Genomic DNA, 24596 nt, shown 5'->3' with positions numbered 1-24596 from the left:
TTATATTAGTTTCAGGTGTACAACATGATTCAACCTCTTCATACATTGTGAACTAACTGATCACTGCCGTAAGTCTAGCGAACACTCATCACCATACAGTTACCCATTTTTTTCTTCTGATGAGAATTTTTACTTAGCAACTTTCAAATATGCAATCCAGCTTTATTAACTATAGTCACCATGCTGTTCATTACATCCCCAAGACTTATTGTATTTTATAATTGGAAGTTTTGACGCCCTTTACCCATTTCATCTATCCCCATCCCCCACCTCTGGCGACCACCAATCTGTTCTCTATATCTACGAGCTTGGTCTTTGTTTGTTTGTTTTTTGTTTGTTTGCTTGCTTTTTAGATTTCACATATAAGTGAGATCATATGGTATTTGTCTTTCTCTGTCTGATTTATTTCACATAACATAATGCCCTCAAGTTCTGTCCATGTTGTTACAAATGGCAAGATTCCATTCTTTTTCATGGCTGAATAATGTTTCATAGCCCATGTTATGTGTGCATATATACCCACACATGGCATATTTTCTTTACTTATACCTCCACCAGTGGACACTTTGATTGTTTCTATGTCTTGGATATGATTAAATAATACTGCATTGAACTTGGAGAGGGGAGATATCTTTTTGAGTTAGCGTCTTTGTTTTCTTTGGATAAATACCCAGAAGGGGAATTGCTAGATAATTTGGTAGTTCTAGAGTTTAATTTTTGAGGAGCTTTAATCTTTAAAAAAAATCCTTCCATGACATTGTAAAGTTGGCCAGACAGGAGTAATTTTAAAACCTGACAAAAGAGCAAATTCATTCATTCAACACGCATTTCCACAGCCTACTCTAGGTACTAGACACTGGGAATACAATCCTGGAGAAGACGGCAGAAGTCCCTGACTTCTTTTTTGAGCTGAGGAGACATAAAATGAGTAAGAAAATAAATATAGAATTTCATTTAGTGATAATTACTGTGAAGAGCAGTAATGCTTTGTCAGGGGAAGAGCGTGTCAGAGGCTGTTCATAAGCAGGTGGTCTGGGAAGGCCACTCAGGGGAGGTGACGTTTTCACCCCGTGAAGTGAGGATGCAACCTTTCGAAGGTCTGAGGAAGATCATTCCAAACAGAAGTAGAGGACCTAAGGCAAGAGCAGGCTTGTGTACTGAGGCATAGTAATGAGGCTAGTATGGCAGAAGAATGGGGTCATCGGGGGCAAGATGACGTGGGTCTGGCAGACGGGTTGTGGTGAAAGCTGAAGGACGACAGGAAGTGATAGAGGGTTCAAGCAGAGGAGTCACGTGATCTGCCTTCAGTGTTTAAACCTGCGGTGATGAGGTGGTAGGGGGTTAGAGAGCAGGAAGGTAGACCAGTTGAGAGGTATTGCTGTGGCCCAGATGAGAAAGGGCAGTGGAGCGGGAGGGACAGTAACCATGGAGGTGGTGAGAAAAGCCTGGATTTAGAATGAATTTTGAATCGATAGCTGACGGGACTGGCTGATGGATGGGAGGTGCGGTGCAAGGAAGAAGCGGAATCATGGATGATTTCTAGGATTTGGGCTTTCTCGATGGAATAATTGGTGTTGCCATTCCTGGAGATGGGGCTGACTCCGGGAAGGGCAGGCTGGTGGTAGAACATTGAGAGCTATGTTTGTGAGTGTGTTAAGTTTGAGATGCCAATGAGATATCCCAGGAGAGGCGGGAAAGTGAGTTTGGACTCAGGAGAGCTGTGAGGTCAGAAGTATAACCTGATTACCTGCTTAGAGGTGGCATTTAAAGCCACAGGGCTCAGTGAGGTTACAAAGGAACTGAGTCCAGATGAAGAAGAAAGAAGGATCATGGCTGGGATGATGATAAAGAGCCAGCAAAGGAGACTGAGAAAGAGTGCACCCTTGAGTAAGAGGAAGACCAGGCAAGGAGTATGGTGACTGGGAGGTAAGAGGAGAAGATGTTTCCAGAAGGAGGTGATACTACAGTGAGAGAAACGGTGGAGGGCCAAGTTTGACTTTGAGGAGCTCATCAGCTTTGTGGACAATTAAAGAAGATCTTTGCTTTTGATTTCTATGAATGGAATTATCACGTTATTTATGAGATCCACAAAATAGGAAATGATGAGCAAGCAGAATTCGGAGTTTAATTTTAAAACTCGCCAGCCAACAAAATGAACCATCTCTCTTGCCTAGAAGTTTTCCCATGGCCCTTCTCAAGAGGCCCCTTTTCATGAGGATGCACCTGCCGCCCTTGGAGCCTAGTGAGGACATTTCTCCTTCTCATCACATTTACTCTTACCCGCATGGTATCTGCACCTAATCCTCCTTGAATCCCAGGCTAAGTGAATGAGGTACCGGAGTTGGCCAGGACCTCACAAGGAGACCGGCCCCTGATGCTCCAACAGAGCTGAGAGTGCTCTCTAGCTCAGGGCTGGGCACGTAGGGAGGGCTCAGCTCCCCAGAGCAATTCCTGTTCTGGTTCTGATTCCACTGCTAACACTCTAGATTGAGAGACGACTGGCGAGCCGTTCCCAGGACTCAATGTATTCGTCTTTGACACAGCGAGGAAGGTGTTCCTCTTTCTCAGAGAAAGGAGAGCATGCAGTGATCATATTAGGTGAACTAGTGGTCCATGATCATCAGAAACGTATTTTCTACCCCTTTGCAATGCTCTGTGGAGGAGCAGCAGGGCGTACTTGGAAACAGTCTTGGACTTGAAGTCAGAGAACGGAGGTTCAAGCCTTGACTGCATCACTCCCAGGCGGTGTGAGTTGGGTCAAGGCAGGCAGCTCCAGAGCTTCAGGCTTCTCAGCGGCAAAATAAGGTCATAATTCCCCCCCACCCCCTTTCCAGGAATATAGTAAAGCTCAGATGAAAGAAAGCTGGTGAGCATGTTTGTGAGCTGGGAGGCGCTACCCAGTCACAGAGCCAGGCTCCAGACATCCTGGGCCACTCCTCTATCCAGGCCAAGCCTGGTCTTATGTTAGGGACTTTGCATCTCCTGTGCCCTTCTCTCCCTAGAAAATACACACTCGTCCTCTAATACGAAACTCAAATGTCACAGCCTCCATGAACTTACCCAAAGCAAAATAAGGGATTTTCTCTGTGTTTCCACACCTCTTATTTTTATCTCTTATTGCACATATCCCATTTTTTTAAGACCCAGTGGTTCATGTGTTTGTTTCTCTCATGAAATCATGAGCTCCTAAAGGCCAGCATTATTATATCTTATTCATCTTTGTACCTCAAGTGTCTAAAGGTGTCCAATACTCAGCAGGTGCTGAATGACCATGTGTTTGATCCAAATTACTAAGGAACTGCTCCAAAAACAGATCTTTGGTTCTGACCTGAGAAAGTACCAGGTGCGACCATGTGCAGAAACGTCGAACACATCGCATTTCCAAGCCCTGGCTCCCTCTTTGGAAGGTGGCAGCTGCTTGCAGGAAAAACAAAGCAGGAAGACACACAGAAGGAAGAGTTGGAAGGACACTGAAGTCCAAACTCAGAGGGGAAGCACCTTGCAGAGGACATACAGCCTCAGAGAACTTGAATCAAGACCAAAGCTTGATTTCTCAACTCCTACACTCATACAGTTTTCCCAATAAAGGCACTGCATGGGACGCCTGGCTGGCTCAGTCAGCAGAGCATGTGACTCTTGATCTTGGGGTTTTGAGGTCCAGCCCCACGTTGGGCCTAGAGCTTACATTAAAAAAAAAAAAAAAAAGGCACTGCATCCGGTGGCTGATACAGAGAAACCAAGGGTTTGACTTTGATCAACAGCTTAGGTAAATAAATGCTGATCGAACTTGGAAGTGATTCAAAGCAGAAAGGGAGATTAATGCAGAAAACTGGATGATAGAATCAGGATTAGAAAATATTTTGTTATGTTCTAACAGGGAGCCAAAACCAACAAGGTAAAATGTAACAGGACTAAATGTAAAGCCCTGCACTTAGGTTAAACAAAACCAACGGTATATGCGAAAGACAGGGAGGCTGAGCTGTACACTTAGAAATGGTTAAGATGGTACATTTCATGTTTAAATGTTATGTTTTTTGTTTAATTTTTATGTTATTTTTTTTTAACCTCAACAAAAATGAAAGCGAAAAAAGTAAACTAGAGATTCTTTTTTCAATTAGGGAATTCTGTTTTAACGAATATGCTAGCCCAGAAATCTGCTCTCCTGCTTTATGTTGGGTAGTCCACTAAAGTAGTCAAGTTGCACAAAGTGCTACCCAGCTGGAAGACGGTCGGCTACGTATGACCCAGCAATCCCACTCCTGGGCATATCTCCAAAGGAAATGAAAACAATGCTATTAAGGAGATATCTGCACCCCCACGTTCACTGTGGCAATATTCACAATAGCCAAGATATGGACACAACCTAAGTGTCTGTCAATGGACAAATAAGGAAGATGTTGTTTATTTAAACACACACACAGGGGCGCCTGCGTGTCTCAGTAGGTTAAGCACCTGCCTTCAGCTCAGGTCATGATCCCAGGGTCCTGGGATCCAGCCCCATGTCAGACTCTCTGTTCAGTGGGGAGTCTGCTTCTCTTCTCCCTCTGTCCCTCCCCCCCCCAACACTCATGCTCTCTCTCTCTCCCTCTCCCTCAAATAAACAAACAAATAAATAAATAAATAAAATCTTTAGAAAAAATAAACACACACACAGAGGAATATTATTCAGCCACGAGAAAAAAGGAAATCCTGCCATTCGTGACAACATGGATGGAACTTGTGGGCATTATGCTAAGTGAAATAAGACAGAAAAACACAAATACTGCATGGTATCACTTACATGTGGAATCTCAAAAAAAAAAAAAGCAGAAAGCAGAAAGGGAGATTAATGCAGAAAACTGGATGATAGAATCAGGATTAGAAAATATTTTGTTATGTTCTAACAGGAAGCCAAAACCAACAAGGTAAAATGTAACAGAACTGCCCGACACTCATAGAGGCGCCTGGGTGGTGCAGTCGTTAAGCGTCTGCCTTCGGCTCAGGGTGTGATCCTAGCATTCTGGGATCGAGTCCCACATCAGGTTCCTCCGCTGGGAGCCTGCTTCTTCCTCTCCCACTCCCCCTGCCTGTGTTCCCTCTCTCGCTGGCTGTCTCTATCTCTGTCAAATAAATAAATAAAATCTTAAAAAAAAAAAAGTCACACTCATAGGAACAGAGCAGGAGAGAGTAGAAAAGTGGTTGCCCGAGGCTGAGGGGGTGGGGGCATAGGGAGAAGTTGGTAAAACGGTACAAACTTTCAGCTGTAAGATGAATAAAGTCTGAGGATATCATAGAAAGCACGGTGACTATAGTTGATAGCACGCTACTGTATCATGGAATTTGCTAAGAGTAGAACTGAAAGGTTCTCTCACGTACAAAAAAAGGTAAATAGGTGAGGTGATGGGTGTGATAATTAACCAGAATGAGGGGATCATTTCCCAGTGGATACACATTCCCAAATCACCATGACATACGATGTGAATATCTTACAATTTTATCACTTGCACGTCAATAAAGCTGAAAAAATACAACACTCCATGCTACGATGGGAAGCCTCATAAAAAACTTTTTCAACAATACCAATAACCAACTTCAAACTACAATAACAATAATCATAGCTGATACGCATGGTGACTAGACATTCAAGCGTGCAGAGTGTAAGCCATTCGGCCACTGAAATGTCTGTCCTCTGCATGTTACATTTTGAGAGAGGCTGACTGTCCTAAAGAAATCCGATATGCCTCCCCTGCCGAAAAAGAAAACCAAAAATGAAGAAAGAATTCTCATGTCTGTTTGTTGGCAGACATTATTTGGAAATAAACCAATCGCGGCTCCTCGCGAGGCGGGGACGCGAGGGGAGGCTGACGTTAGAGTATCCCACGTGGAAAAGAAACCACAGAAAAGGAGATTTTTGAACCGACCGAAGCTCAGGATGAGCCCAAAGTGTGTTGTGTGTGTGTGTGTGGTGTAGCTGCTTAAAAAGCTAAGGCGGCCCCGTGCGTTCGTGGACGTGCAGACCAAGGCAGCTGCCCGACCCAGAGCATCGTGCCCAGTGCAGGGCATCGGCTGGATGAACTGGGCTGCGGAGCACAAGGACCGAGATGGTCAGGGGCCCAGATGTTGCGCCAGATGAGGACAGGAGATTTAACCTAGAGAACACTTGCTTTTACATAAAACCTTCTTTGTGACGTTGCCATGAGAATTAAATGAGAAATTCATTTTCAGCGTAATAACGGTATGGTAGTTAAGAAGGAATAGGTCTTTCGGTCTTGCAGACGCATCCTTGCCGTATTTAGGATGGAAATGTTGCAATGTCAAGAATTTATAAGAAAATATTCCAGCAGCAGGAAGGGCAGAAACATGATGTGTGTTGAGGGTAGGCAATGAGGATGGGGGGGGGGGGGCTCATTGTATTCGTCTCTCTTGTCATGTGTGTTTGAAAATGTCCACAAGGAAAAGTTGAAAAGGGGGGGAAAAAAAAGAGGACTTCAGAAACAAATGGATAAAGGGAATATGGTGAGATGTTGACAGTTATTAAATCCAGGTGATGGGTGTATGGCTGTGCATTAGCTGTGTTCTATCTTTTCCCTACATCTGAGGTTTCGCAAAATAAAAAAAAAAAATTAAAAACAATTCAATGAGGGAACATTGGAAAGCACTTGGCACGGTGCCTGGTGCATAGTAAGTGCTTAAATAAATATCAGAGGACTTTTCCTTCCTCTCCAAATATTGGCATGGAAGTGAACCTGGCTTAGCCCACAGCAGCAAAGAGCAGAGCAGGGCCACTGGCGAGGCTGCTGGAAAACAGGCTTCATCGCAGCAGGAGGAAGAATTTTGTGAAAAGTGGATCGGTTCAGCAGTGACACATCGACAGGCTCCCCATTGCTAGGGATACTCAACCAGGGGTGCTACAGAAGTGGTTCTTGAATCAAGGGACAATTTGATGGCATCGAGAGGGGGATTTCAGGGAACCTCTAAAATTCCTACCAAGTCTGAAGTCTTTCTACTTAATGCAGCTGATTGAAATGCCCCAGGGCTTTTTTCTCTCCTCCCAGAAACTGGTCCCTGTCTGCAGCATAGGCAGAAGGAGGCATGGGAAGGACCAAAGAGCTCTTCTTATCATTTCCCTCTGTCCTGTTTGCTCTGCACACAGACAAAAGGTAAGCACACAGAAGGGAAGAGGGAGGGAAGACAGTGCTCGAGGAGGAAGCTTTAGAATCCCCCATTTGGAGGTCTTGGGGGTAAATGAGTAAGATCTATGCTGGAAGGGCCACCCACTGGGGTCTCTCCCAGCTTCTTTGGGGTCTCATGGCCCCCTGGCAATCTCTGGGCCATGAGGCTTCCAGCAAGAAAGCAGGGAGAGAGCCAACACCTGGAAACCCTGGCTCGTGCGCCTGGGGGAGACCTCAGGAGATCATCGGGGCAAGTTCCCTGCCTTCGGGAAGATGAAGCATTATTATTCACCCCATTTCACAGATGAGGAGACCGAGTCTCAGGCAGGTCAAGTCATGCGTACAACCTATCAGGACCCCGGGGCCGACAAGAGACAAGAGGGTAGGACAGTAGATGGTAGGACAGGCCCTCTGTGGAGTGGCAGAGCTGCTGATTTACATAGCTTTGGCAGCACCGGGATGTGAGTTTGCCTGGGGAGCAATTCTCTGGGGAGGGAGGTGGAAGCACAAGAATGGAGAACTGTCCAAGCAGGATTTTTCACTTCTGCCTGGTAAACAGTGCAGAGTGCTCAGCAGTGGGGCTGAACCTCTCCCAATTCTGGGCTGCTTCTCCGCACCCAGTATAACCCAGTAAGACTTCCAGGGCCACTTTAGAACCACTTGGCAGCTGGCGGGCTCTTCCCGGGAGAGCCGTGATGAAAGCTCCCAGGACCTGGGAAATGCTGCCGCGCGGCCGGCTACCAGAGCAGAGCAGGAGACACTTCCCGGCACAGTCATTTAAACCAGTCAACGCAGTGTTTTTCCAGGACCCCACAGACACCATGCCTACCTTTTCTGATACTTGAGATTCCTCCAAGGAACTGGCAGTGTTGCCTAATGGTCAGAGTTCTGTACAGAGAACACACGGGAAACTGAGCTCGAGGGTTACTTCAAAGGCTGTTTTACGCTGGACTTGGGGCAAGTGGCTTAATCTCCGTAGCCTTCAATTTCCCTTAAATATTAAAACAAAAAAGTTTCTGTCTGCATTCCTGCCACCTCCTTCATAGGGGCAAGGAAATGCCGAGGAGGACCCCCTGAAGAACGGGACGCAGGACCTGGGATGGAGAGGAGGACACGTCCTAGCTTAGGGGTCAGGGGCTATCTGGCCCCCAGGTCTCCACTAGCTCAGTGACCTCAGTCAAGTCACCTGACCTCTGGGGGTGTACACGGCAAATGCAGACATGCATGTGGGTGCAGGCCATGCCCAGGGACGTACCACAAATACGTCACTGCACCCTCTTCCTTGTCCTAACATCCCTGCTCAGCGACTACCACCGACGGTCAGAATGAGCTGTCCTGAAGAGACCCATTTGCTACCCCAGGACAGGATGACCTCTCAGGTTCCTTGACCTCCAACCACCTGTGGAGTTGGGAATGTTCATGATTTAAAGCTTCTTGCTCTCTACCCCAAGAGAGAGCAGCAGAGCAAACCTCACCAGGGATTCCTCGTGACATGGCCCATGTGAGCGACGTCTTTCCTCCACACACACATGCTGGTGACATTGACCCCTGAAGTCTTGCTCTCCGGTCCCTTTCCACGGATCGGGAGCCTGGGGCCGAGCCGCAGTGGACACAAGAGGCTCCGTGGCCCCCCTTGGCTGGACGGGAAGCCCACCGTCCCCAGCTCCCTCTGCCAACTGTCATGATGTTCTTTGACAAACGAAAGGGTCCTCACATGGTCTTCTCATTTTTTAGGCCCTACAATCCCCATTGCTTCTCAGCCTGAGCTGTAGCTGGGACTCCCCGGGGCTCCCCTACGGTACCCCCTCACCTCCTGCTGGCCCAACGCGGGCAGCGCCGTCAGCAGCTATGCTGAAGGAGCATTCGGGCGGATGCGCCAAGTTCCAGAAAAACAGGCCAGGGACTCAGGTCCCTGCGGCAAGGAATGTGGCCAGAAGAGCCAGGGCCCTGCCAGAGTCTCAACTCAGAGTCCCCTGAGCCTGGAAAACAAGAAACATCCCACTCCAAGGGAAGAGCTCTGTTCGTAAGCCCAGGGTCCTGGCTGCACTAACGAGCCCCCCGCCTACGATTTTTCTATCAGGAGTATTTCATGGAGGACTAGAGACTCCTTCCTAATGCTATCCCCGCCATTTACAGGTAAGGAAACTGAGTCCCAGAGAGGACAAGTGATGAGCCCAAGGTCATAGAGGTAATAAACGGCACAGCAGGAACTACTCCCTGCAGCTCAATGCCCAGACTTGAGTCCGCACGACACCCGTGGGGGTTCTTCACAGGCTGACTCCAGCCCAGCACCGTTCTGCCCTTGGCCCAGCCTTGGGAAGGAAGAGGTTCAGAGGCGTAAGGTCAGTCGGAGACTGAGCAGCTCTCTCCTAGCCCTCTTCCCGGAGCAGAGAGAGGTGGGGTGAGAAGGGCAGTTGGAGCCGGCGGAGAGGGCCACACGGTTGGGCTCCGGCTCTCCTGTGGGCACGCAGGTGTCCTTGTGCGGCTCAGAGGGGCCCGTGCGTAGGAAGAAAGCTCGGACGGAGCTCCTATCTCACACTTGTGCAACCACTCATGTGTCCAAAAGCTGCCACCGATAGACTCTCGTCTCATTCCTTCCTCACACCTTGTTCTCCAGACCAGGAAACTGAGGCTGGGTCCCAGTGCCAGCACTGAGGGCGGGGAGCATGGGGGGAGCGGAAAGGAACTTGGCCCTCAGAGCTCTGGCTGCAGGGCCAGCACCCTTGCCAACACACGTTGATCACGGCGACACACACCGGCTTCGCCCCTCTGCTGTGCTGCTCATTGCCATCCCCAGTTCGAATTTGATTCCCACCCCACCTGCCTGGGAGGTCGACAGGACTCCTGTTTCACCAGTGACTAGAGGCTCAGAGACGGTGGAGCTTGTCCTAGGTCACACAGCCCACCGCTGGGCCCAGACCCCACCACCTTGCTCTCTGCTTTCCCCCTTGTAGAGTAAGGTCTTTCTCCCCTCTGGGGCTGGAGGGGCCGCTTCTGAGAGAAGGGTGGGGGGGGGGGAGGCTTAATCCCAGGAAAGGACAAAACAAAAACAAAGGACAGAGGATACTGCCTCTGGGGTGGGGGAAGGTGTTCCTGAAGAAACCTCCCTCTCACATCCCCACCGTGACCTTGGGAAAGTCATTCCCCTTCTCTGACCCCAGTCTCTCCCCCCATAAAACGGGAGAATAGGACGAGATCAGAGAATTTTCAAACATTCTGGCAGCAGAACACTGTTTTCAAATAATAAGGAATAATTAGTAGCTGACATTTATTGAGCATTTACTACGCACCAAGCTCTGTAGTAAACATTTTATACACATGCAGCATTTAATCCTTACAACCGCCTATGAGTATGTGCTCTTATTATCCCCATTTCACAGATGAGGAAAGGAGGCTCAGAGGGCTTCATCGACCTGCCCAAGGTTCCTGATTAGCAAATCACTGAGCAGAAACTCAAGCCCACGTCCATCCACCAGGCAAGGCTGTAGAAACTCGAAGGAAGTAAAGGACCTTTAGATTTTCCAGAACTAGCAGTGTCACCTAATCTCATTAAACCTGGCCTGTCCCTTAGCACTGGGTCCTGGGAGGAGGGGGTCTCTCTACCTGCTCCCTCCCCTTCTTCCTGTCATTTCTCTATTTTCTAAGAAGTAAAGACAAGCTTGAGTCAGGATCTGTACAAGGAGCCCACAGGGATGGAGGTGACTGGCCCCTCTAGCCAGGGAGGCGCTCCGTGGGGTGACCCCTTATCGAGGGCTGCTCCTGGGCCCTTCCCTGACGCAGGCTTCTCACTCCCAAATACAAGTGGCTACAACAGCGAGTTGGCCAAAGGGAATGAATTCATAGGAAGCTCTACTCGGGAGACCGTCTATATTGTTCATAGAGGTTCCCTGGATTGGCTGTTGAGTCCCTGCCCCACTGCGTGGACACTTGCTGCTTCTCATACTAACACTAGCAAACAGCATCACTCTGTGGCAGGCACCAAGGTAAACGTGTTTAAGTTAAATATTGACGCGTTCAACACTTCCAGCACCCTCGTGAGATAGGTACGATCATTACCCCCATTTTACAGACTAGGGAACTGAGCAAGGAACCATTAAGTAACTAGCCCAAGGTCATAAAACCAGTAAGCAGGGAAGCTGGGATTCTCCTACAGACTCTGGCTCCAAAGTCTACACTCCTCATGGCGGCACCTTGGGGAGCTGGGGCAGGGGTGCAGCAGTTCGCATCATTCCAAGCGTCTTACAAATAATAAGCGGAGGGTGCAGAGGATCGGAGCGCTCTCACACCACAGTATCGTTGAGCTAGAAGTGATTTTAGAGACCCTCAAGGTCACCCCGTCATCCAATGCACACACTCGGGCCCAAGGATGGCAAGTGATTGTCTGAGAGCACAGGTAGGTGGTAGAGGCTAGAATCCGTCTGTCCTCACATCTCCTTAGACAAACAAGAAATGACAGATTGTTTTTCCAATGTCATGGGTAGAAAAACTGAGATGACCAGTCTGTGGTCACCAGAGGGAGGGAGGCTCGAGTCCAGAAGCAGAACACACTCAGTGGTTGGCTCTGAGCTCAAGCGTCCTCAGGACGTGGAGGGGTAAACTGAGTCCAGGGGCGGGAGGGGGACCTACCCGGTTCTACCAGGAGGCAAAGGCCACAAGCATCCAGCCCAGCCTGACCTCTGTCAGCCCTCCTGCGGCCTGTGGAGGCGGGGTGGGAGGGAGTCAGCCAAGTGCCGCCTCCCTTTGATAACTTTGAGCCTGGGGCAGACATGTGCCAGCCGGCTTCACCCCCTTTGTCCGAGCTTCCCTCCTCAAGAAAACCTTAATCATCCTCATTTGAATTTCAAATGACCTCTCCCCTCTCCCCCTCCCCGCCCCAACAGGCTTTGAGGCAGGGATATGGAAATTCACCCTGCAGTATGGAAATCATCGCCCTATGCAAATTGGGCACCAAGACCCCATCGTCATAGCAACCACTGGGTTTCCTCTCCTTTCGGCACCTCTCTGGGCTCTCTGGCTTAGATTTTTTGTTCCTCTTCCCAGCCTGAGCAGGTGGGCGAGTGGGGTGGGCAAGCCCCCTGCCAGGGGCTTTGCTGCGGCCCATAGCAGGCAGGTGGGGTACCCCTAACATAGGTGGCCAGCGGGGGGGGGTTGCCCAGACCTGCCAGCCCACCTGCCTGCTTTCCTCCCGCAAATCTGGACCAAGCCTACCCAAGCGAGGCCCGCCGCTGTGCTTTCGCCGGGCCGGGGCTAATCCAAGGATGGGCTAGGTGGTGGTGGGGGGGACGTTCTGGAGTCTGGAGGACACAGGCCCCCAAAGGAGGTGGCGGGAGAGGGGAGATCTAGAGGGCTTCCACGGTGCGATGGTAGGAGATGAAAAGCCCAGCATGGAACCTGTATGTCAAATGCCATGCAAATGAACACCTATTATTTTTTGAGTCAACAGCACTGGTCCTTTTTGGGAGATGCCTGTAGCTCAGTTTCCCATGCTCCTGGCTTGGCACAAAGGCCTGCCCTCCCTGAGTCTTCCAGGGCCCTCCTGCTACCCCAGAAGTGCCCCCCCCCCATGAGTATCAGCCCACGGAGGAGGCAGGAGCGGACAGCAATGTCAGTGGCTGAAGTCCCTGGAAATGAAATTTACCACCGGGGTGGGCTCTCCTCATTCTCTGAGCCTGCCCTGCCCAGCCAGATCCCCCGGGGCTCCAGTGAGGGGGGACCAGCCCTAGTTGGGGTGACCTCAGGCAGCTTCCCTTGTAAGGACACTCAGCTCTGCTCCCCTCCCTCTCCTCCCAAAGCTGCTTCTCCCTTTCGACAACTCTTCCTAAGGACGGGTGATTCCAGGCAAAGCCCTTCCTAGGGGAGGTGGTTTCAACATGGGGGACCCACTAGCAAATGCTGGCCTGACACTCTGATATCGGGTCTCCCTAGCGCCTCCAGCAGAGGTTCACAGACCCCCCCCCCAGGAACCCCAGGCTGCCTTTTGAAAGAGCAGCCTTTGCCAGGAGGGAAGACTGCCAGGGGGCGCACCCCCGTGGGCCGGAGGGCTTGGAGGCGCAGATTTTGTGAGTGTGAGTGTGAGTGTGTAAGTGGGTCTGTCTGTGGGCTGTGGGCGGGGGCAGGGGATGCGGGGGGCAGGGGATGGAGGCGCTGGGTGGGACTGCATTTCGGTTACCTGGACTTGGGCTGCTCTTCAAGCCCCTAAAACGCAGGCTACTTTGGTAGCTCCTTTCTCTTTAAATTCTTTTTCCACTTGGTCAGCACTTTTCCACACCAGGTGTTCTTTGCCCTAATTGTTTCTTGAGGAAGAGGGTGGACCCAAGAGACCAAAAGCATTTACTCACACCTGGGAGGGTGGGGGTGGGCTATAAAAGTGGGGTGCCTTAATGAAGGGCTGAGGCCCAGCAAGCGGCAGTGGTCTGAGCCTCCCACTCTGTGTCCGTGGGGCGGGGGGGGGGTCACGCTCCCCTGCCCGCAGAGGACAGCCTGGGACCCACCTCTTCTGCTGGAGCCCCCAGCATCACACCGACGAGACCCACAGTGGGAGGGGAGGAAGGTGAAGAAGATCATAAGAGATACCCAAGGGCGGCCATATCCATGCCAAAGGACAGGGCGATTCTGACACACAATGCCAACTCCTGGAAGGCAGGGCCCCTCAAGGTGCTCCACCAGCCGGGGCTGCTCTGGGAACTGTGTGTGAGAGTCCGAGAGCAGATAGTACAAACACAGAGAGTGAGCTGAGAAATGTTAATAGAGCCCCAAGCCTGTGACGAGTGGGCGCTACCTGTTGATGGCAGGTAGGGACTCGCTGGAACACGTGTGGTGGGTATGACCTACTGTCCTGTGTGGTAGGACCGCGTGCTGGTCTGTGACAGACCGGAAGTGGAACAACCAGTCCTGTACCCCAGCTTGTTCGAGAGGCAGAGGCAGTGCCCCCTAAGGAATGCCCACCGATGAAACCACTGGGATGGTAAAAGCGCAGGGATGCCCCCCACTGGGCTCCCTCTCTTTGTCCCCTCTTAGGCAGAAGAGAAAGGAGGTCCACGTTCTGGGGGCTGCAAAGATGGAGGCAAGGGTGGTGGGGAGACACTTCCTTCAAGAGACCTCCCAAAGTCAGAAGGACTGGTGCCAGGCAGGACTGGCCCGGTCACCCATGGCTCATTTGGGCAGCACGGAGCTGCCTTGGTTGCCCTGGGGGCTTAGGTTTGGGAATGGTGGGGGAGCGAGAGGCTGTGAGTGGTTAAGGCTGGTACAGGTGAGAGCAGTCGTAGTAGCTGTCTTGTTTGCAAGGGTTCTCTGATTGCTAGGCGCACACAAGCAATTTCCGACACCACAGGCTGCTTTCCCAGGATTTCCGGCACACGGAGCCACGGTATGAAGCCTGGGTACTGAGTGGGTACCTTCTCATCTCCCTCTCACCGAAACTGGAAGCGCTCTGGTTTAGAAGGCCATCACCAGAGGCAACAGGCTTATGCTGCAGTGTGCGGGTCTCAGGCAAGAGATGAGAATGGACTTCTAGGCACTGAGGACTATATCCTACAAGACTAGGTGGCCAAGAGAAATCGTGGGCTTAGCTTTCCTTAAGGAAAATATCTCTAAGACCAGAAGATACCTTCATTTTCCAGGGATGGTTTTGAAATGTCTCCAAAGGAAGAGAGAGGCATGGACAAGAATCCCTATATCCTCAAGAATTCATATCAGTGCCCCCCACCTGACACGTGGAAGGGCTGTGGCTTCATTTTCCTCTTCAAGAGAGAGGAGGGGCAGGGCAGGTACAGAGGGAGGCGCAGGACCAGGGTCAGCAGGTACGAATCCTAGAGACCACTTGTCCATCCCCTTCCTTTTACTCTTCCAGCACCCTCCTCCCTCTATTACAATGAGGAAACTCAAGTCTAAAGCACAGGTAGACTTGTCCCACATCGCTCAGTGACAGAGTGTTGTCTTGTCTCCGGAATGTTTCTGATAATTATCAACCTAATGATGGATTGTATTTGTATAGTGCTGCCCCCTTTGCGGAGCACGTTCATACCCACTCTGTCATTTAATCATGAAAAGGGCGGTGTGTGCACGTGTACCTCATTCAGAAAGGGCTGTCAATAGGAGACTCTTCCTCACCTCCCCCGCCCCCAGGACTTCCTGGATTTCTGCTGTCCTCTCTGTCATGGAAAGAATAGTTTTATTCCATAAATATTTGGACTGAAAGCCATACACATCTCTAAAAGGCTTCTGCTTGTTTCTGCCTAGAGCCTCACCTCTTGGTTGTGATGAGACATAATTTCTTTACCCTCATTCTCTTCCTGGGGACTCAGTAGGGTGGAGATGGTGAGGAATGAATTGGTTGAGAAGGACTTTCTAGTCTTGGGTCAGTTACTCACTCTTCCCGTGGGATCTTACGAGAGGCACTAGCCTCTCTGTACTCCCCTACGTGGTCATGCCCATTCCTTCCTAAAACCATGTTGGAACTTCTCAGGGTGCAGGGCAAAAGGGTCCCCAAACAGCTACGATGTCTTGGCAATCCTTCTGGAGGGTGGGGCAGGTGTTAGCCATTCTGCCTCACCGACAGGACAGCTGAAGGTGGAGAAGACTGGCAGGCATGGACAACTGACAAAGCTCAGTCCCTCCCTCATCTCTAGCTCCCTGGCCTCCCCTGGCTCCCCTCACAGAGTTCTTCCTTCCCATATCTCCGAGCGGGACAAGGATGCTAAGGAATTTGCTCCACTATCACCTGGGTTTGCAACCCCACCCTAGTGTCCCGTCAAAGGGTTGGGTGGGGAAGACTGGTGCCTTAGTGAGGCTGTCTCAGAATGAGAGAAGGGAAGGAGAAAATTCTCTCTGAGGCTAGATGCTCACCCTCCCCAGCTCACCAGAGTTCCCGCTCTCCCCCAGCAAGCAGGTTTTGGCCCCAGACAGGGCTTCTGCCCCTTGGACTGTATCAACCCACCTTCCAGGGGTTTGGCTTCCCTCCTGCCCCGTTGGCCGGTGCCCCCCTCCATAATCCTGGCACCTCTCCTGATGCTACCAGTCTCCTGTGTCCTCTGCCACTGGCTCCTCTGTTGGTCCTCGGTCTTCCCACCACCATCTTTGGGTAGAAAGTCACTAGAAAGACCCAGGTTTAACTCTGTCATTTGCTAGGTATGGGATCTTGGGAAAAATCCACCTCAAATCCCTCATCTTCAAAGTGGGAGGATGAGATCGACCCTCACAGAACTGTCGTAAAGGCCAAATGCACTAGGTGTCTGTGCTCTTTTAGACACAAGTTGACATTATCATCCCTTCTGCCATGAACTCCTGGGATGGAAGGAAAGCCCCTTGAGGACATGGACTGCTTCTTCACCTTTCTGAGTCCAGGGTCTACACTAGTGTGCTCCTTGGATGTTGGTTACGGGACTACCAGCTAGGTCGGAGAGGAGGATCAGAGGTAAATGGAACAAGGAGGTTGGCGGTGTCCAAGGGGACACAGAGAAGGTAACTGGAAAGGAGGGACTAGGGAGGGGCTGAGGGAGATGCCCTGGAGAGGGAGGGCTCCGCTCTGTTACACAAATGCAGGACGTGGAAAGTGATGGCAGAATTGGGAAAAGCAGAACGTGTACACTGTTTTCAAGATTCAGCTCCTAGAGATTATCCAGCCCAAATCCTTCCTTTATGGGAGGAAAAGAAAGGTCCCGGTGGGGAAAACACTTGCCCAATAACCTGCAGGGAGTTAATGGCAGAGCCAAGATGAGAATCTAATGGAGTCAGACAGGCCCAAGTTTGATTCGTCGTTAGAAGCTGTACAGTCCTAGACAAGTCAGTTTCTCATTCTTTAGCCACAATTTCCTCCTTGATAAAAACGGGAATCGTAAGAATGAAATGAGATGATGCATGTGAAATCCTAGGCACACGTCCATGTGCCCAGTTATGGGGAAAGGCTACGTGAACGTGGCTGGACTTTCTCTCCTTTTTCCCATGTCCAGTGTCTCTGTCCTCCCCTGTGTTTGAGGCTGCTCTGCGACCAGTGTGGTCAAAAGTCACAGGGTTAGCTGGGAGTTCGTCAGTTACAGACCCCGGGGGCTTTCGAAATGTGGGTAAGCCTGCATATTCCTATCAACCGCTCAGTTGAGAACAGGAAAAGAAAATGTTGTCAGCCTTAAGAATGAAGGAAAAATAACAGTCAGGGAAATTAAAGAAAAGATAGAAAAGCTGATGATTCAGAAATCTAGAATCTTGGCTCCAGTCCTCTGGGGGTGGGGGGGAAGGGTCGGGGAGGAGGACTGAACAGGGGATCAGGAGATTTTCTGGTCTCTAGTGCTGCCACAAAGCTACTCGGGGGCCTTGGGGACTTAGTCCACCCTCTGTCCATGCCTCGGCTCCTTATAAGCGGGAGGAAAGGGAAGCGAGCTGCCTGCCAGGTCTCTGCCAGCTAGGAGGTCTGTGTCTGGACCTGAGAACGCTCTCCTTTGCAGTCTTAGCCTGTGTGGATGGGGAAATGACTTCCCTTTCCCACCTCCCAACCCTTGTGCCCCTTGGGGATTTCACACAACACAGAAGGTGCTCTCAGTGAGCTGGGGGTTTCTAGGTCACCTTTTGTTTGTAGTTCCTTTAAAACTCAGAGACAAACCACCCCCTAATTCACGCACTGCTGGGAAGGGGAATCTGCCTTTTAAAAATCCAAAGGAAGCCATTTAACCAAGTTGGTAACCATTGTGACTCATAATAAGCTTTTCTCTGTAAAAAAAAATGAGTCAGAATGACTTTCCAGGAAGTTTGGTTACTTTAATTAGCTACCTCTTTTTTCTTGCCCTTAAAAACATACAGTAATTTGATGATCACCTAAGTATGGGTGCTACCGGCCACGGCGCGGAGTCCCTGGAAGCGAAGAATCTAGGGGTGGAGAAGTTGCGGACAGCACAGAGCATGGACTTCTTGGTCTCCTTGGAGTTGAGGAAGACCCACACTGAACCCTTTCTTGAATGTGAAACGAGAAAAACCAGCCTCCAGGGATGACCCACTTGGCCTGAGTGAACGGGAGAAGGGCATCTCAGCTACCTGGGGCCCCAAGGTGCGGAGCAGTGATGCCCCTTCTGTGACCTACAGAATCGCAGGATCATGATGACGCCATTAGACGTAATGACGATCACAGCCGCCATGCGTCAAGCACCGTGCTACGGGCTTTAAACATCATCGCAGCGACATTAATCGGAAGAGACGAGGCTAAACCAACTTATCAGATCATACAACTGGTGAGCAGCTAAGCTGTGATTTTAAACCCATACCCTTCGAAGATCATCTGTTCCTGCCTCCTAAGGAGGCAAAGTGGCTGGGATAAGGTCACATACGGAACTGGGAGTAACCCTGACAAACAGATTCCCAAAGCGCCAGCTTATGTCTGGATTCCTTCTCCTTCAATTTAGTGTGTATGTAGCTCCCAGAGTTTCAGATAGGAGGTGAAAACATGCTCACATCATCTCTAACACCTTCGCCTTCCTAACCCCCACCCAGGATCTGAACCCCCTCTCTCTCCTGGCTCACCTTTTAGAGTTCCATGTAGCTCCTTTCCACTCCCAACACGGTTACCCTGACTTGGTCGCTTAACTAGGAACAGAACACCAGTGCCAGCCAGCCTGCTAAGTGCGGTCTTCTTCCCGCATGGACACTCTCTTAGCTGTGTCCCCACGCACCTGGGGTAGTATACCTGGCCCAGGTGAGCCGAACTGGCTCCAGCCAGCCTGCCACCAGGAAAGGGCAACCCAGCTTCTCCTGGACAGTGGATTCTAGAGTCTGACTCTTCTCCAGGGAGGAGTGTTACAGCCGAGACTACCTATCACTCTCCAGCTGAACTGATTTTATTTTATTTATTTTTTAACGATTTTATTTATTTATTTTGAGATGGAGAGACAGAGATGGAGTGAGCAGGGGGAGGGGCAGAGGCAAAGGGGGAGAGAGAATCCCAAGCAGACTCCACGCAGAGCTCGATCCCATGACCCTGAGGTCATGACCTGAGCTGAAATCAAGGGTCGGATGCCTCACCGACTGAGCCACCCAGGTGCCCCCAGCTGAACTGATTTTAAAGCCTTGCTCCAGTTTTTCAGGTTGGAGGAAATTTGCTTCTCAACTGGGGAGAACAAGAGCCCCCCTCCACAGACCCTTAGGAAAACCCACTCAGCAATTAAATCAATTGAAAAATGAGTGCAACCAGCCCACACTCTCCTAGCCCAGCGATCCCTACTCACAAAGAAAACCAGAGAACCTAGAGCCCCACCTGTGCAGTAGGGTTGTTTAAATGTTAGATTGGGGAGGCGGAAAAGTTTATGGTAAGTGTACCCTGCAGATGCCCCCCCAAGCCCCCCAATTATCTTGCCCCTGACCCAAGCTTCAAGAATGGGATTAGACTGCACCTGAAGACTTGGGAAAAGAGTTTAGCTCTGGGGGACATTGATTCTCTTCCACTTCTAATTTCTACGTCTCTAATGATCCAGATGAAAGACTAATTGAGGTCTTGTTGGAAGGCTATTAAAGTTATTTGGTGGTGTTACAATTTATACTCATGTTTCTTTAAGTTCTTTTTAATTATATGGAGCTTTCAAAGCAAAGCTTGGACTGTGGAGTTAAAAGCAGAGAGCTATGAAACTTTCTTCCCAATTTTTTCCTGCCCTCTTTCTCTTCTTCACAAAGCAAAGTCATCTTCCAGGCACCGAGCCTTTCTTTCTGGGTCTCTTTACCACCCACGTGCATGCAATTTGGAAGAGGAACACTTGGGCACGGGCCTCTTTGGCTAGTTCCTTGAGTAGGCCTGTTGAGAAATCTGGGGTGAAAAGGCCTTGGTGCCCATCTCCTGAAGACACACAGTGCTTTCCATCAGTCAGCAGCGGCTAGGACCACAGCCTGCCGCTTCCACCGTGTTGGAACGGCACATCGAGAAGTTGATCTCCCTAACTTTCCTGTTTCCATTTTGTTTTTCAGGATCTGGCCCTTTCCTAGCCTAGTTCCAGAGATTTTGTCCCCCTCTAGACCACTATGTACTGTTTGAAGTCTCCAGGGTCACATCCTACGTCTCTAAAGGAATCCCTTCATTTCCTAAGACCCAGCTTTGGGGTCCGATTGGCTGAAAGACTGAGCGAGAAAAGATACCGCATTGTTCCATGATGATTTGCAACAACTCGCTCCCACCCGTGCTTTCTTGTTTCATTCCCCGGAAGAGAAGACCCTTACCTGTCTCCACCTGGCTGAGGGCACTGCGAGCATCCGTGGAATCTGCTACATCCCCACTCATCTTGATATCTGCAGGGAAAACACAACTGATTTTAATAACAGGTCACAATTTTTCTTGCTATGACATATGTGGCTTTAACGAAACAGCAAAGATGAATGTGTAATTACAACAACCATCAGACTTTCAAATTCCTGATTCCCGAACATACAACCATTAGAATATTCATAAGCTCAGGGCACCAATCCCCTCCCCCCAGGCGCGCCCCCTTTCCCTGGCCTTTCTTTCCCCCTTCGCTGCTGCTACTGTGGGATCTCTCACCTTTTGCATCATTCATTGTCACTTCCTTCAATCACCAGGCTCAGTTGGTAAAAATTTAACAAGGGGAGGGGTACGGCGAGGTGGGGGGTGGGGGAGAATGCTTCCCATTTTCAATCCTCATTGCCTTTGGGATTTGGGGGATTTATTTTATTTTTTTAAAGTAGCATAAGAAATACCCTTCTCCCCTCCCCACCTCCCCGCCCTGTAATAACCCTACCTAGGGAGGTAAGAGTACCCTTGAACCCAGGCTTGCCCTTCTCACCTTTCTTGACCAATTCCTGCCCCCTGTTCTCTGTCTGGTTCTCAGAGGTCAGCCCACTGTCTGGGGATCAAATCCTAGCTCCTGTGTGGCCCTCCGGAGATCCTTCTCCTCTGGGGATCCTTACCTTCTTTCCTACTCCTTCAACGTGCTCGGGGAGAAAAGGATGGTGGGCGGGTCAGTGCCCCGCAGAGAGAGAATACCTACACCAGGCCCGGTCTCAGCCCCCTAGCGCTGCTGGTCCGGCCTCGCTGCCCTGCTTCATTTCAATAAATTAAACATTTACCCATAACAGACAGCTGCCACCACCTAAGAGGCCCCTAAAGTCTCCTCCAGGATCAGCAGAGAGAGGCAAAGAGGCAACTTTGAACTAACTCACTCTCTCAGCTCCTCTCCTTATTAAACCACCCAAATACTGAGGCCGTTAAAGACAGAAGAATATTTTATTCAAATCGTGTTGACCCCCCCCACCACCCCCACCCCCTTCTCTGGGGCAGCACTTTAACTCTTTCAAACCAGATAAAGTCTTGGTGAGACAATTTGCATACCCGGCTCCCCAGCCAATCCCAGTTAAGCATGCAGTCTTAATTTGCATCAGGTAATCAGGCAGTTGGCAGTCTGGACGCCCGAGGTCTGGAGATGATCAGGATGAGGGAAAGGGTGGACCTCCGCCCCGGGAAAAGCGGGGAGAAACCTTTTTTTTTTTTTTTTAGGGCAATGTTGTGTGTGGCTCTGGCAGAGATTTAAGTTATGGCCCCTGGGGGTGTAGTGACTGCAGTGCAGGAGGGGTGACTGCCGTGCCAAGCAAGACAGAGACGGAGGTTCAGAGGCTCTCCAGCTCTTAGAACACCCCAGAAGCAGAGGACGGGATAAGCAACTTGGGGAGCCACTGTGGTTGGAGGAATATTTTTGTGATGACTCCCAGGTAAATACTTGGAGCTCCATGTCCCGCACAGTCGCAGACCTCTAGGGGAGACCTTGCAAGCACACCTCACCACCTGTCCCACTGTGCTACATTTAGGAAGGCACTTCTTGAGCCTAACCTAAGTCCTTCCTGCTGTAGTTCGAAACTTTCTGTAGAGTCAGTCATGCGTGAATATGCAGAACTAGAGTGGGTCACCTGGACACATCTGCAAAGGGCTGCTGCTCACCTTCGCTCCAATAGAGAAAGGGGCTTTGCTTAGCCTAACACAAAGCTGCTCAGCATTCGCTTCCTCCATAGGGATTCTTCAGTGGTGCTGAGGAAAACATCAGAGACTGGCCCCTCGGTTCTCTAAACTGCCTCAGAGGGCCTCGAGTGGCCTCAGAGCATCGGTTTTGGTGGCCCAGAGACCTAGATTTAATCCCAGCGCCATGACTAACTAAGGGGAACGCTGGCCACATATTTGAACCTTCATTTTCTCATCTAAAAATTGGGACTAATGATAACTTCCCAGAGTTCTTTAAAGGAGCAAACAGAATACTGAATGAAAACTGCCTGGCACAGTTCTGGCACAAAGTAAGCTCGCGATCAAATAATGAACTAAACAGATACTTAGGCTTCTCTGTTAGTCCCCTTCTCCCATAACAAGAAATAGCTTTGGTTTTCTGTCTCAGCGCTATCATAATTTGTCTTTTACCTGGGAAGCCACAGACGTTCTCCAGATTCTGACTTCACGGGGCAAGAGCTCATGGGGACAGGATGGGTTTAAGAGGCAGTAAGGCTGGGATGATGACCAGATTCTCAAATCAACTTATTTCAAATTCCTGACATTTAAGAAGGGTAACTGTTTAGCTAAACCACAATTTCATGCCTGTAACCCAGACTCCCTTCTGACACCCTTTCCCTGCATCGCCTTTAAATATAGCCAAAAGCCATCCCTCACTCAGCCTTTGAATTAGCTTAAAAGGTACTCCTAATCATGTCTTAAAATGACTTTGGAAGGAGGTGAAGGCCCACACTCTGCCAGGACAGCTTCTCCTTTGATGGACCCATTATGGGAGCGACATGGTGACACTTTGGGACTGGACAGGGATTGGAGCCTGAATGGAGGGGCAAGCTGAGATGATCCATAGAAGCTCTTTGTAAGTCCCACAGGATGCTAAGGTCCGGGAAACCAGTTCTTGTGGGTGGGAGGCTGAGGCTGATGGGTGGGACGAACTCTTGGGTCTCAGCCTAAAAATGGGCCAACACCGAAACTCCCCAAGAAGCCATAGCCCTTTGCCTGTCCGACAGCACTTGCCGGGGGTGAGCGAGGGAGCCGTGGGGTGGGGCTAGTCTTCTCGGCTCTTATCTCGGCAGGCAGGCGACTGAGTAGGCTCCCTGCCATCACTCCCTTCCCTGGGGAGGCTCAGCTGCTCTGTGTAAGATCCCAGATACCAGACACAGACCCTCTTCTGCCTCACTGGCACCATCATGCTCTGAAGCTGGGGCAAGACATTGGCTGCTGGCCTTGCCCTCCTTGTGCCTTGGCATGACCCATGAGCAGCCCCTCCTCATCCACCTGTGAACCAGAATGCGTGTGTGAGCCTGAAGGAACAAAGCCAAGGGCTGGCATCTCCCCCAGGCTGCAGGCTGAGTGTCTACAATGTACTGAACCCCCACGTCCAGGCTCTGCCGGGGAGAAGCAGAGCACCTATCCTTCTCTCTCCTACTGTCCAGCTCCATCTCTCCGAAGGGACTGGAGCTCCCTCCTGACTTCTTCCTCACATGCTCACCAATGGGGGCACTTCTACCAGAAGAAAATCAAGGGCCCACCAGTCCTACTTCTGAGCTAGCCATGACTCCAGCTGTTTCCTGGAATAGACTTCTGTCACTTCGGGGCGCCTGGGTGGTTCAGTCGTTGAGCATTTGCCTTTGGCTCAGGGTTGATCCCAGCGTTCTGGGATTGAGCCCCGCATCAGGCTCCTCCGCTGGGAGCCTGCTTCTTCCTCTCCCACTCCCCCTGCTTGTGTTCCCTCTCTAGCTGGCTGTCTCTCTCTCTGTCAATAAATAAATAAAATCTTAAAAAAAAAAAAAAGACTTCTGTCACTTCTTCTTCAAGATGAAGCCAGTTCTTCTCACAACAAGGCCTTCCAACCTGAATGGTAACCCTGAGCTGTAACTGGTATCGTCTGTGAGCCTTGATCCCAACCTTGACGGGCAACAGCTCACAGTGAAGAGAAAGAAAAAGACAAGCCTGGGGCCAACCAGGTGTTCCTCTCCAGACAAATTCCCACTGTTTTCCTGTTTCTTCTCTCCCTCCACGGCTGTCTGTCTGACTCTTGTCTACCCCTCTCCCTGTTTTTGACCCTGGAGTAGGGAGGCCTCCCCACACCTTGGCTGGGGTACCCCCATGTCTGGTGACCTCATTCCTGGGGAGAGATGCTCTGTAAAGTACAAAGCGCCCAGACCCCAGGCCGACCTGAATCATGGCTTGCACCCAGGTCATCAGAGTGGAAAGATGGGCAGACTCGGGGACCACAGAGCTCCTGGACCTGCTTGTGGGACCCGGTGTGAGCCTGTGCCCTATTTTGTGTGCTCTTGCTCCCCCTCTTTCCCTCACTCAAACTCTTCCCATAAAATCAATTGAGGAGGAGTCCCCAAGGGCCCAGGACTGGAAATTCACAGGGAAAGTGCTGTTTGTGAAGAAAAGACAGGACACAGAATTACAGGGTGGGGGTTGAGAATAAGACTCAGAAGAGACCAAATTTCCACCAAGAGGAT

At 50.4% G+C, this 24596-nt stretch overlaps 1 protein-coding gene across 1 annotated transcript in view; it reads right to left on the bottom strand.

Moving 5' to 3' along the window:
- Positions 1-20446, bottom strand: part of POU2F3 (POU class 2 homeobox 3) — a 68167-nt gene extending 47721 nt beyond the window's left edge. Inside the window, exon 1 of the mRNA XM_026505555.4 lies at positions 20334-20446. Coding sequence (XP_026361340.4) covers positions 20334-20394 — 61 coding nt within the window. The 5' untranslated portion in view covers positions 20395-20446. The remainder of the gene's footprint in view (positions 1-20333) is intronic.
- Between the last annotated feature and the right edge of the window lie 4150 nt (positions 20447-24596).

This window comes from Ursus arctos, unplaced genomic scaffold (assembly GCF_023065955.2).
Source record: "Ursus arctos isolate Adak ecotype North America unplaced genomic scaffold, UrsArc2.0 scaffold_22, whole genome shotgun sequence".
Lineage (NCBI taxonomy): Eukaryota > Metazoa > Chordata > Mammalia > Carnivora > Ursidae > Ursus > Ursus arctos.
This window is presented reverse-complemented; position numbering and strand designations above follow the sequence as displayed.